Source organism: Mycetomoellerius zeteki, unplaced genomic scaffold (assembly GCF_001594055.1).
Source record: "Mycetomoellerius zeteki isolate Tzet28-1 unplaced genomic scaffold, Tzet1.0 scaffold156, whole genome shotgun sequence".
Taxonomy (NCBI): domain Eukaryota; kingdom Metazoa; phylum Arthropoda; class Insecta; order Hymenoptera; family Formicidae; genus Mycetomoellerius; species Mycetomoellerius zeteki.
This window is the reverse complement of record NW_017256511.1, coordinates 513,157-527,911: the sequence shown is the minus strand read 5'-3', so window position 1 is coordinate 527,911 and position 14,755 is coordinate 513,157. Positions and strand designations below refer to the sequence as shown.

The window sequence follows — 14,755 nt, the reverse complement described above, 5'->3', positions numbered from 1 at the left end:
CAATCAATTTTTCCATTAGGGAGCCGTCGAATTTTATGTGTAATGAAGCATATCCTTACGCGGAGTTTATGACTGTTGGATGCCCGGTTTGCTACGAATTCCATTAGCTCTTCTTTTGTCACCTAGGCACAACGTGAATTTTTTATAAACAATTTTTTTCGACTTTATGAAAAGAAATGACCAGCTTTAAACCTTTGCTTCCAATTTTATCTCAACATAAGCTTTCAGGTGCTGACCATCTTTAGGATGTTTCACAGCTAAAATTACTCTTATATTTAATATCAATGTTAATTTTAGTAGGAATACTAAAAAAATATCAATTTTAGTAGAAACATATAGTATATAGAGGTTCCGTGTACACATATATATATATATATATGTGTTACAACGAATAAAACATAATTAAAATTACAATAAAATCGAGGTGTTTATTTTTAGTATATTTAATATAGATAATATATTAATCTTATAAAAATCTACAGAAAATTAATTTTTTATTTAAAATAATACTTTTCGTGCTTCAATTTTAGCAGCAAAATTGTTAATTATTTTATTAAAATTATATCCTTACATATATATAATATTTTATTTTCATTTAATACACAGCGAGCGCTCAACAACGGATGATAGCCACCGTTAGTAGTGAATGAATTAAAATATATAGAAATTTATATTTCCATTTTTATGTCCCAAAATTTTTCGAAACAAGTGCCTCGTTCATTAGTCCCTATTCTGACAGAGTGTAATATTTTGAAGTATTGAAAATAATAGAACATATTTTTGGTCAAGCTTTATACAAGCAATGCAAGATTACAACGTGTAATGCGTTGAGACGAAGATCTCATTCACTATTAATTACTGAGGACTGAGTTTAAAACGCATTTTTTTCACTTTTGAAGGTAAAATTTAGAATTTCTACAAAAGGAAATAAGAATTGAGTAAGAGTCAGTGATTGAGAAATATATAAGGATAAAAATAGAAAGTTTTATCGGATAATTTTAGGAAGAAATTAAAAAGCTATTTTTTATCTTTAAAATTGCAATCCGGATAGCATAATAAAAGATCTCTTAATATTATATTAAGATTATGTAATACTATAAGATGTTGCTAGAGAATCATCTCACGAAGAAGTTTTGTATCATAGAATCTAGAAATTCTACGGTAGCTGTTGCGGCACCATAGTTCAGCACGAATTGTATTCCAAGCGGATGACAAATCGTGCGTCGAAACCGAGAATGAATTATATCGCGTTTTCGCGTGCATCTGATATTCTGTAGCCGGAAACACAGCGCGCGATGATAGATCTTCCTCTCGTTTTCCCACCTGCAATATGTCTAAAATGCGTCAATTCGTCTTGACTCTCGAACGCTTTTATAGAATTAATGTATTGTACTTGGAAAATCGATTTTCAATTGAGGCACGCTACGGGAAACAATACCTATAGATTATTAAGGAAAATCGGTTTATCAATCTTTCACTATGTCGATTGTATGACAAAGATAAATAGATGAAAGTGTAATAACATTTTAATTTGTCAATATATGTATAATGCGAATGTTATTATTAGATTAAACAATATTATTTTAGACCATTTATGTAAGAACACAATCAATATTAAAATGCCTATAACGGTCGAAGCTGGATCTTTAATTCTTAAATAATTCAATCTTGAATTACTAAATATACTATATATGTACTTGCATATATATATATTCTGTATTTGTCTTTCGAACTGCGCGTCGAATTCTTTTCCGGACTATATAAACGCAATTAAACTACTGTAGTAAACTCGCGAATTAAATTGACAAGTAATTTTAATAATTTTGATACTCAATCAGACATCATATTATTAGATTAATCTTACAAAACATTATTAGATGAATAGATTTTTAAACAAGATCGATTTTTTTTACCAATATACTGTTCATAAGAAGTGAATAAGTGGTTTTAATTTTTTTATAATTTCTGATAACTCGTTTAATTTATTGATTTGTGGAATATCAAATACAATATCCGTGTGTGTATTGTTAACTTCTAATTGATAATGATTGAGAGCGGTAATCACATTTTTTAAATCCACTTCAAAATTTGTGTCACGATTCAGGATAAAGTTCTAATAATTTTATATACCGTGTAATTTGAAAAATATGTGAAAAATACACGCAATATGAAATAAATACATATTAAACTACAATATATACGTATCTCAAAATACACAGCACACAACATTATGAATAGAATTACATCTTGAAATTTGATATGAATTATAAATCACTTAAAGTGAATTTTAGCAGAAGAGCATTTACTTAATATTGGTTAACTGCTTATAGCAATCAACCATAAGTTCACCAAGATTGCACGGCCACCCTGACCCTTCTGTCGACAAGTCAGACGAGCCGAGGAGGTACCTAAGCGCTAACTAACTAATGGTCACGGCTTGGCCTGACGTCAGAAATACAACGGGGGTTGAACGATCGCGCGAGTCAAGACGATACATCAATTACCTGGCCTCGCCACTCGTTACTTTATTAGCCGCCATTGGTTGCTGTGTTCCCCACGACGAAAGCGCGAAAAACAAAATCAGAATCGTGCTGATAAGGCTTATAAAAAGCAGCTTGGAGAAAACGATGCTTCCATCAATGTTCTTTAAACTCGAATTTTCTGAAAAATTTAGAGTTACCCAACGCTGAACAATCACCGCATCTCTTTTATACGCTTCGATGAACGAACAAAAACATTATTCATGGGAGCCTAGATCCTTTTTTTCTCTTTCTTTTTTCTCTCTTTTTCCAAAGAACTCATTTCACGTGCATCGTGGGTTTTGTATTGTATCTTCGAAGGTTTGAATGAGGTAGTTTCAAAAGCGTAACATTTCCTAACAAAAGAGCACGTTCTAGAATTAGCCGAAAGCTATCTAATCTTGCTTCAGTAGAACAAGAATATTCTAAATAGGCAGAAAGAGAAGAGTGAGTTGACAATAGAAAGGAATATTCCTTTAATAGCTTTAAAAAAATGATTGCAAAGTCACGATCCTTTTCATGTGTAAATTCATTGCATTCCTTGTTTAATCAATGTTATTGTTAACAATTTTTTTTTTATTTGTTAATATAGTATATCGTTTTTTCTAATATAATTAAAGGTATTTTTTTTTTTTTTTTTAAGAAGAAGCTCATTAATTAATATCAAGTGAAAGTTACTCTAACAGAATTTCAATTTGATAAGATAAAAAGGAATAAACGGTGCATAATGTTGGAAATTTAAAGAAAAATTGATTCGAAATTAATTCAAGAATTTGTGATAAACAACATTTTTACTATTAGATGATATTAAAATTTTTATAAATTATTGTAAAAATTAATATTTATTTAAAATATTATAAAAATATCTAATAAAAAATATATATATGAAGATTTAACATCTACATTATGCTTTATGAATTTTATTTCTTTCTTTTTATATTTTTTAGTTTTTACTTTATTATCAACAATTTTATGTATTGCTCATTTATTACGACATAATTGAAAAAATATAATCTTTCAGAAAATAAATTTAAATGTTTTAAATCATTAAAATTTGATAATATATTTTGAAATACAATTTTAATGTAATAACTAATTATAGAGAAATAAATATGTTCTTTTTTTCTTTATGTTTCTATTCTTTTTTTGCAAGCGTTTAAAAAATTGTCTTTTAAATTGTGCTGCAAATGAGTAATATATCGTTTTATTTATTTTATACTTATTAAATATGTATATACACGCTTTTATTTAAGGATTTCAGTATTGCTTTACTTTATCTTGTATAAATTATATGATATTATATGATAGTATAAGATAATATATCATGATCTTGCAGATCGTTTAGATTCAAATCACAATGAAGCGTGTCTTGAACGCTAGAGGGTTAGCTGCTTCGTTGCACGATCGATCGATGTAAGTAGCGCGATTTAACCGGCCCGCCGGGGGTTTCGCGATGGAATTTTCCAAAATTCGAGAGAGCGACTGAATGCCCGATGGGAATTGCAAATTCCCCGACAACCACTTCGGTTCCGTTACGAGCGGGCGTTTCCGCTCGCCTCCGTCCTCTGTAAGCTCCGCTTCGTACGTGTGCCACCCTCGTTTTACTGGTATACACGTAGCTCGGTACGAGAGGCAGAATAAAGCCCGTAGCACACACAAAAGATATCTCATTGCACGCAGTTGCAAGTTGCAGCGCGTGCTATCTTGCATAGTCCAAAACAGTGTCTAGCTTTATGTTTGAAGTTACTTGGATTATTGTGTATATACATAATAACCTAAAATCAAGTTTTATAGAAGACAGTCAGGTCTGTTCGCGTTGCTTACACTCTTTGCACTCAATATCTTCGCTTTCTTTCTTTTCAATGTTCGAATATATCATATATTTATTTCACTTTAAGTGCAAAAATTTTTGGGGATTTCAAGCAACGCAAACAGATTTAACGATCGCAACACACATTCCAGTTATCTTAAACTTCTAGAAGAGATATCTGAAAAATCACTTTTTTTCTTATAAAAAGAATGAAGTGCACGCAATGTTAGTTGCGAGTAATACTCAATAAATTAAGTAACCATTGTTATTTATGTAAAATTTTTGTGATAAGTTTAGGTTAAAGAAAATTATTTAAATTAAGAATAAATTTTTACAATAAATAAAAGATGAATTTCTTCAATTAGAAATCATCAAAAATAGCTGCATTTAAATAATAAATATAATAATTCTTGATAAAATTTGATAGAATTAAAACAAATTGTAGTCTTTGAAAAGTGAGAAATTCTCTGATAAATCTGAATTCCTCACAATTTTAATTAAAAACAAAACTCACCGAAATAAATTTAAATTTATTAAAAATTTAAATTTACTAAAAAAAATGATCATAAAACTAATCTTTTAACAATTTAAAAAAGCATATTTGTAAACCACACGTGTTCAAGTGTGTGAAAAATCTAAATTCCAGTTTTATCTTCCAATGGAATGGCGTTGCATTCTTAAAAACACAAGTATTTATCGAAGAAATAAAAATTGTTTATTTATCGTATTTTCGAGATTAGGTATATAAAGAAAATTTGGAAACATGTCTAACAGAAATGATCGATAAAAATTCTTTACAACACTATGTATTTCAGAAAAATTTTTCTTGCTAAGTCGGTCGATCCAAAAAATATTTGTAGAAAGGCATAGAGAATATAGGCATGAGAAATATTTCACAACGATGTATCATGAAAACAAGACATTATTATAAAAACGTGACTACTCACGTTGCTGCATAAGAATTCTTGAATTCTTCAACCACTTTACTGAATGCTCTTCCGTGTGATATTAGCAATCCTTTATTTGGAATAGATTGAAATAACAATTAATCACTAAACATTTCAAACTAACGTTATTAATAAAACTAAACCTCGAAACCATACTCGCGATGAAAACAGGAATATAGAGTGTCTTGAAGCTATAAGTGTCGCTGCACTAGTGTCGGAGGGACAGAACTATAGAGCTAGATTATCTTCTACAAATCTTCTAAAAATCACTACATTTACTAGTTTCACAAAAATCACTGTTCATTTTCGCAACAGCCCATAGGCCGATATTCAGAGAGAGCTTCTTATTTTAAGATTGTTTCAGGTAAAGATGCTAATACTCTGATTGGTTCATAACATTTTAAAACTGTACTTAAAACGATCTTAAATATAAGAATCAACAATGAATACTGGCCTTATAAAAATCCAATTTAATACTAACCATTTTACTGAAAAATAGTGACTAATTATTATTATTTATTTTGAGTATTAGAAACAATTGTTCAGTGCTTAATAAATAATTAATCACTACCTTCTAGTACTAAATTTAAGAGAATACTCATTTATAATACATTTCATGGTTTTATCTAAAAAATAATTAACAAATTTTTTAAATACAATTAATAAAAGTAATCAATGTCTATTTTGACAAATTGATACATTTTGCACAATGATATACATAATCTCATTACGTTTTCAGGATACGTTTCTTTTTATTAACTATAATAATGCTACAAACATTTACTAAAGTTTGTCAGACCTAACTATGTATGTATTTTGTCATTTTTCTCAGACACTTGACCGCAGCAAAAGGGTTCGTGCCCTTTTGCACCATGTGCGCCATGGGCTTAAAGGCAACGGCAACGGGGCGCGCTTAGATAAGGGAATGAGTCGAATACCGCGGTTCTCTCCGTGGTGGCTACCCTATGAAATATTCAACGCGCCCACGGGCCACGTCGTCATTGCTTTTGTAGGAACGCAACCGTCGACGCCGCCGTCCCGTCGCGACGAGCCGGCGTCGTTGTCCGTCGACAGGATGCGTTATTTTTCTTCATTTCCCCAGCTATCACGTTCTCATCTGTCCACACATTCGTGCTTAGTTCGAGACCTAGGTGCCGATAGCACAGATACGTGAACTCTCGCGTTTGCAGCATACATGTTTGCAACTTTCATTCCCTTTCTGCATCTGAATAGTCGTTACGTAGTAAAAAAAAGTGCAACTCTTGTGCCTTTGGTGAATTTTGATACGGAAACATCATGTCTTTGTATGTGTTCCTAAAACTCATCAGTAAAAGCCTGATGACTTTTTGTCCACGGTACTTTGAAACCTTCAAATGGACAGATAAAATCATTGGTAAAAAAATGAACAAGTAAATTGCGTCAATTTAATCTTTATTTATGTATAGAAAACAGGTTTAGTGAAATATTATTAACTCATAAAAAATTGAGATAATTTATATAGGTTTTGTAAAAATTTAGATACAAAAAGCATTTGCAAGAAATTGTTAATAATTTCAAAATTTATGAGTTAGACATAAATTATTATTATAGTAATAAACGTTAATTATTTATCATCATAATTATTGTTGCTATAATTAGTTATAGTTTAATATTTTAATTTATCTTTAAATATTAAAATTACAAAAGTTGATATGTTACCAATTAAAATATAATCTTTATCTCCTCAATTTACTTTCACAATTTTTTAATAATTGAGAACGATATTGACAATATATTGAGTGCTCTGTATGCCACTCTTATTTGCTCAAGACACCCAATAACAACTCTGAAAAGCCGCTTTGTGTTGCGGATTAATTCGCTAAATCAGGAAAATGCACATTTTCTGGTGAAGCGAGCGGACAAGGACTCCCATTTACCTGGGCACAAAATAATTTTTTTTACTCTTAAATCGGTAGAAGTTGTATGCACTCCAGACGTCTGAGCACTCTGTCGCCAATCTGACATCGTTTTAATGAGACTGTGACTAAGTGAAAAAAAAAAGAGGGAGAGAGAGAAGAAGAATGAAGGGCGAGAAAAGAGAACGGCGATAAGGAAGCATTATGGAAGCACGACGAGTTGGGCCGAATTAGCGGCGAGCTAATGACAAAAAGTCGAATTAAAATAACAATTGCGCCAGGACGAGAGGACGACGCGAGGGGATTTAAATCCCTTCAGCCTCCTGTCCCTCCAATTCTCCTCCTCCCACTAGGCGGGCGTTCCCTTTTTCATTGGAATATTTTGAAATTGCAAATTTACGTCGCATTCTGTCTCTCTTTCTCCTTCTCTCCGCCCACTCTCATCTTCTCTCTCTCTGTCTCGCGAATTTAAATAAAATACGCACCCCATCGATTTGCAGCTTTCCAGGCGGGCGACGGGAGCGGAAATGCATGCGGGGGTTTCTCTTTATCGTTTTCCGATCGCATCGTATTTGGCGGAACGCGACAACGCGGATCGATGTGTTCCTCGCGTAAATGCAAACGTCACGATAATATTCGCGTCATATTCATTCGCAGATAAGTGGATGTTGCATGGATGGACGACGAAGTTCTAATGGTGAATGATGCAGAAATAATTAAACTGCACGGTTTTTAAATTTATTCATTTGAGCATGAAACAAATTAAATTTAATTTAAAAGTTCGACGATGTGTTATAAACACGAATATACTATATGCTTGCGGCATTATATTGTCTTACCTTTTGTTTTAAGAAAATATCTAGGAATCAATATTTTTTTATACATATTTCTTATCGTGTCTTCCCATCTAATTTATTCTCTAAAGCTTGATTTTTTATTAACTTGTGGTTAAGTTTAATCTGATGTTTTATTTTTAATGGGCTTCATCTATAATGATATCATGAATCATCTATGAAATTAAGCTTAACCATAAGTTAATCAAATAATGAAAAACCTAAATTTCTTAGAGTGAAATTTCACTCCAAAAGAATGAAGTCTCTCCCTCTAAAAGAAAAAGAGAAAATCTACCACTCTTATTCAAGAGTGCAAATATAATATTTTCACTCTTTTTCAATAGTGGCAGTATTTTCATTCTTTTATAGTGAGATTTCACTCCAAGAAATTTAGAGAGCATCTTATTATTTAATTTTTTCTTTTCCATCTCGATTGTAATAAAAATACAACGATCGAATGCACTCGTGCAAATCGGGGCAAGGGGCTGTTAAGATACGTACACGAGGTAAAGTCGATACTTGTCGGCATCTGACGCAGCGGCATGTATCGCGGTGTGTGTTGCTCGATACAATATTATCCACAAAAACACTTGACTGCGGAACGACTTCCAGGGCGAGAATAGCATCTGGTGCTGCAGTTTGCCACGGAAAAGAATTTAACGTAGCGCGCTCTAGACACGTTTTTTCCATCTTACGAGAGAAGGCACGCTCCAGGACCATTTAGAATGCGAATATATGATGCGATGTGTTATCGAGCTTCGCCTTTACTTTGCCAATTTTCCCGTCGCTACGCATACACAGTGTAGTCATTTTGCGAAAATGTTTCGCAGTCTTTATCGTTGATGAAAGAAATTATTAATTATTTTGAATGCGGTAATATATCCATTATATGCTATAATGCTGTTTAATATTATATTGATATTAATATTATATTTGTGCCAGTAATGTCTACTATTGCAGGATATCTATATTCTTTCTTTAACAATTATCGTTTTATCATAAAATTCGAAGAGCTTAAAATTAATAACGTTACATCAAACTTTTACAATAAAATGAATTATTAAAATAATTAATATATTGTACAATAAACATTATCTCTAAAATATATAATGTAATAATATAATATTAGCATTTTTGCGATAACACAATTTTATAATATAAAAATACTAACAATAAAATAATTGTACTATTTAATATAAAAATATAATATAATAATATTAGCCTAACAAAAAATTATTTATTAATGTCACTATATTAATAACCAATAATTTTAATATATTATTTATTTTTCAACTCTTGCAAATCTTTTCTTCTAGAACTTAGAATGTTAAAAATCTAAGACTACTGGAGTGATTATAGGTTGCTTAATCGATCTGGATAACGTCCAAATGTGTTCACGTTGATGATGAAATCAATACGTTGGCGATTATCGGGAACAACTAAAGCTTTCTATATATCGCGGAAGACTCGCACGTTATCAGACTTATTGAATTCCGGACCGGCTTTGTAAGCTCGTCCGGAGACGTTGGATGGGATAAATGCGGTGGCGGCTGTCAGAAAAGTCGGAATACCCCGGGGATGGTGTGCACAGTTCAGAAGAAGCGGCGAGGAGGATGGAGGAGAAACCGAGAGTGATGAGGGGATGGAGAACCGGCAAGATCCAGGAGATGGAAGAAGAGATGAGAGAGACAAGAATAAAGGGGTGAGAAGAGGTGAGAGTTTTGCGGTACGAACAGACAGGGTTAGTCGGTAGGATGAGAGGGTGAAGGAAGGAGGGAGCAGGGAGGATGGATTGCCGGTGCCAGGATTAAGAGCGTCTCCATAGATCATAGAGGATACATTTTGAATAATTTATCCGGGCTATCTGTTTCGCGTGGCGAAGTGAGGGGCGCCAAAGACGATGTCAAGGTTGCGATAAGATTGAGTTTACTTCCAATCACGGGAAAATTGCGATCACCGACTCGGAACGCATTTTTTCGCAATAGGGGTGGTGCAGATTGGTAGCGAGATTGAGAAGAAATGATCTGTGGAGTTTCCTGTACGATTAAAGATATCGGGACTTACAGAAAATACGACTTTGAAGGGCGTTACGTAATCTTGATAGGAAGCAGGAAAATCAATTTATCGAGAATTACTCTAGTATTATCCTAAAGATATAATCTATTGCATTTTTTACGAATATATATAGAAATATAAAAAATTAAAATATAAACAAATAAAATTTTTTTAATGTAAATATTGAGATTTCCTGAATATTTTATTAATTATCTCTTGTTTCAATATTTATTAAAATGTATTTATAAAAGTAAATTTATGAATATGCATTAATATTATTATTTATTATGAATATTGAAATTTTTGTGACCAAGAATATATTACAATTTTTTACAGATACTTTATACACATTTACTTCCATTTTGTAAATCTACCTTCGAAAATTCAACATTTGACACACTGTACAAATTCACATTCGTAGTTAAAAAAATTATTTACATATTTCGTCCTTTTAGGATAATTTTACCTAAAAAGGAAAAAGTGCTGTTTCAAAAGTTCAGAATATATTATTTTATACTGAGAAATGTAATTTTTGCGTAACAGCATATCTCTTTTAAAATTATGATATTTTTACTTTATGTAAAATTTTCTGAGAATGGTTAAAAAATTTAAATATTTTTTTCCTATATTCATCTATCTCTTTTATTAGACATCGGATTCACATTCATTCACGCTGTTATTAGCATGACACCTCGCGAATTAAACGCGAACACAAACTGAAACTTAAAGATCGGTATGAGGCAGATGAGAGACGGAGATAAGATTTCTAAAGTGCTCTCTCGAGACAACGATTTTTGTTTACAATTTTGCAGCGCTCTGTAATGATATCGTACACATCTTTTGTCCGCTTTTATTGTCGTTTCATCTGTATTCTCATCAGAGAGAGAAAGATCGAGAATAAAATACGAGCATTACGAACAACGGTTCTCCAGCCTCCATCTGAAGAAACCGCGAAGCTCTTGGCACTCTTATCTTAATTCGAAAACTTTAGCGAATAGCGACTCTGTTTAATGAGCTTCGTTAGTTGTGATCTTCCATAAAATATATCCCTTTCATACTGCATTTCCTTTTTCAAATAAAGACAATTTTCCTGTAAAATAAATAGAAGACGATTTTCTTACAATTGCATTATAATTGATTATATATATATATATATATATACCTGTATTAATATCGAGATTGATTCTATTTTCTAAGAACACACATTAGTTAAGAAAAAGTCAAAACGACTTTATTTTTAAATTCAAAGTGGTGATTTTTGTATACAAAATTTGACTGTTTATTGATGTTAAGAATCAAAATAAAGTCATTTTGATTTTTTGTTGATTTTTAATTGTGTGTTCCTTGGGAGAGATCAAATTATTTATGCAAGACCGAGAATTGGAAGTCATAAATTTCGTATATTAATTGGAGTTAAATTTCTCCTGTTAAAAGCTGCTTGAAACTTTAGAGATTACGCCAAAAGGGCACTTCTAATTATGTCACGCCCAAGGTCTTCGCGCGTTACGATCCGCCGTTGACAAAAGGAGGCCAAAGGGGGGAGATTGTAAGATCTGAAGGAGAGGGGATCTTCGGCTTGCTTCACAGCAGTTACGCCCAATGAATGACGTCAGGTGCGTACGTGCAGTACGGTGGAACGTGGAACACGCGCGTTATTCGTTCGCTCCAAAAAGAAACCGAAAGAGCGACGTAACGATGATGCGCAACGATATCACGATTGTGTTGTGCGTGTTGTTGTTGTTCGTCACAACAGGTGAGACTTTCCAAACGAAGATCCAAGAAAGTAAACCGAAAGAAAAATGTGTCTAAAGTATCTTGATGAATCTACCTGCGATCGCCATTTTGAAATCAAATCTGTGTTTCATTCTTTGTATTGTTTACGGATGGGCGTGAAAATTTTTCAACGATTGAATGAGGGAATCTTTAATTATTTTAATCAACTAAACCCGACTTGTGCGAGAATACTCAAATATCATATTTTTTTTTCCTAAAGGATATATTTTATAGTTCTTATTAAAAGTAGAAACGGAATAACAACAAAGAAAATTTAATATTTCTTTGCAAAACTATGGAAAAGAGATTAACAATGATAATATAAATATATTTTCTGTATATTAATTTTTTTTAGGTTAGGAACTGAGGTCCATCCCATCAATTACTCCAGTCATAATACTCCAAATACGACTACTTTACTGCGATCTAATTCTTCAGATTAGTCATCGAGATTCTGTTTCAATTACTCTAATTAAATACGTCAGGTCAACTCGAATATATGATTAATGCTGTTATGTTATTTTGGAATGTGCAGGTAGTAAAGCGATACGCTGTTACCAGTGCAGCTCCGACACTGATCCAGACAAGGAAGACCTTTGTGGAGCCTACACAAAATTCGACAAAGAGAGGAATGTACCTATCGAGTGTAACAGCGAGGAATCACATATGCCTGGCACATTTTGTGTCAAGTACACTGAGCAGAGCCCACGTGGTTTCATTTGTAAGTATATTTATTGAAATAATATTCAGTATTATGTATCTATGAATAAAAAATGTCTAAAAAGAATATTATTATATTAACATGATTTATTCTTATTTTCTATAACGAAAATATAATTAGAATTACTTTTTTTTAATTGTATCATTTAGTTGTATTTATCATTGTCGATGAATCCAAAATATTCCAATTTTTAATATATCTATTTACACACACACACACATTTTATGTATTTATTTAATGAAAAGTTTGTTATAATTAGAAAAAGATAAGACCTATTTTTTGTGATTAGATACATTATGTTTTTAAAGATTTAAATTAACTAAATTAAGTTCTTCAAAATTTGTGCTATCTAAAGAAGTTTATAGAATTACAAAGAATTAAAATGTTTAGAATTATAAAAATATTTCTTTATACAATTTATGCAGAAATTATAGTATATATATATATATCTTATAAGTATATATATATATATACTTATGAGAAAGATATATTATTTTGTACTAAACTTTATTATCTTATAAGTGATAGATCGATATATCATATTTAATATCCACAAATTCATTTCCGGATTGAAAGAAATCTCACGTTAGGAATATAACTTTTAATCTAATCTTGTACGATAAAATTACGCAAAAATAAAAAATGCGCTTTATAGAAAGTCATGACCGAATGTATTAGCTGATATGCGTATTTACAGCATCCGAATTCCGAGCTATACGAGAAGTACGTAATTAATTAATTGACAATGTTTTAGGGGATGGTAGGTGGCGACAGGTGATTCGACGATGCGGTTCTATCTCCAGTACCGGGGTCACAGGGGTCTGTAACTGGGGTGTTCATGAGAACGGCGTTTACTGGCAAGAATGTTTCTGCTCTGAGGATGCCTGCAACGCAGCATCCAATCTGATGTCCCTTACCACGCTGTTCCTCACGGCATGTTGTGCCATCGTTACGCTATCTTGTTTCAAGTGAAAAAAAAGTTTACTAATTTTTTAAGTATTTTCGAAATATGAAAACGGTAAGATAAATATTGGACCAAAAAGGATCAATATTAGAGCTTTTGTTATAGGAAATGAGAAGCTTAGATTAACATGCGCGCATAAAGAATGGCACAGATGTTTTTTTAAAGAATTTTGGAGTTGGTTTTCTTTCTTAGCAAAGTTTTAATTAGATATCATAAATATTTTCCATGTCTCTGTGTTTAGTATTCAAAATTCAATATGTATTCAAAATTTATTAAAATAATTAAAAAGTGAAAAAATTTATGCTATGCATATATTTTTAAAAAATTTTGTTCTCTAAAATTTGTAATATTAAATACACAATTTTTATACATAGATAATCGTTCAACCGTCGTTAGAAAAAAATCAACTCCGAAGTTGCCAAAGAATATACTTTGGTTCCGGTTTAAGGAGCCAGCTTGTAAATACATTAAATTATATATCTGTCCATATGCTGTGCGTTAAAAGCAGATCTCCGGAATTCTCATGTAAATAGTCTTACAATAAGATATATGTATATCTATCTATCCGTCCATTTAGCATTGTTAAGAAATGAATTATTATTCACTGAAACTCCAATTAAGCTATAAAACAATTATATAATTATCTAAATTTAATTTTAAAAAGGACTAATTAGAAGCTAATTAAGTTTTAAGACGATGGATCTGTTTATTACATCTCAAAATAGGTGTGAAATAAGTCTAAAATATTCAGAACAATAATGAGACAAATCTGTTGTTTTTAGTATCTGATTGTCTCAATGGGATAACATATATTTATTTCCGAAAAATTAAAAAATGTTTTAAATTTTATTAAAATAAATGTTATTATAAAAGTGCCTTTTTTTATACAAAGGTAGTATTCAATCGCTTTCGGTAATCTATTTAGAATAGAACGTCATTTATACAACGTCAATTATACAAAATACTGACTTTAAAACAACAACGAATCAAATTGCATGTATTTTACATCAATATTATAGAAAATTATTTCATTAATTAAAATCTTTGAAGAATGTATAATTTCGATTGAGATCGAAAATTTTTAATATTGCGATTTTCTACTATGCGACTTAATAATTTCTATTAGATAAATAAAGAATCTCACATGTTGCTTAATACATCGCCTAAAAACTTGCGATTCGTTTATATCGCAGCCTTTTATAGTTTTAATGTATTTTATATTTTTCTATGTATATGCA

General features: G+C 31.4%; 1 protein-coding gene across 1 annotated transcript; it reads left to right on the top strand.

Annotated features, from left to right (window-relative positions):
* The first annotated feature begins 11,670 nt into the window (after nucleotides 1-11,670).
* Nucleotides 11,671-13,684, top strand: LOC108720938 (uncharacterized). Its single transcript, XM_018445218.1, has 3 exons — nucleotides 11,671-11,812; nucleotides 12,368-12,553; nucleotides 13,308-13,684. Exons 1-3 carry the CDS (start codon nucleotides 11,755-11,757, stop codon nucleotides 13,523-13,525), a joined length of 462 nt encoding a protein of 153 aa, XP_018300720.1. The 5' UTR covers nucleotides 11,671-11,754; the 3' UTR covers nucleotides 13,526-13,684.
* Nucleotides 13,685-14,755: the final 1,071 nt, after the last annotated feature.

What these genes read in the sequence shown, in the direction of transcription:
- LOC108720938 (XM_018445218.1), top strand. Translation starts at nt 11,755, where the DNA reads ATGATGCGCAACGATATCACGATTGTGTTGTGCGTGTTGTTGTTGTTC. An exon ending in GTTGTTGTTCGTCACAACAG is followed by an intron (nt 11,813 to 12,367) that starts GTGAGACTTTCC and finishes TGGAATGTGCAG; the next exon opens with GTAGTAAAGCGATACGCTGT. An exon ending in GAGCCCACGTGGTTTCATTT is followed by an intron (nt 12,554 to 13,307) that starts GTAAGTATATTT and finishes ACAATGTTTTAG; the next exon opens with GGGATGGTAGGTGGCGACAG.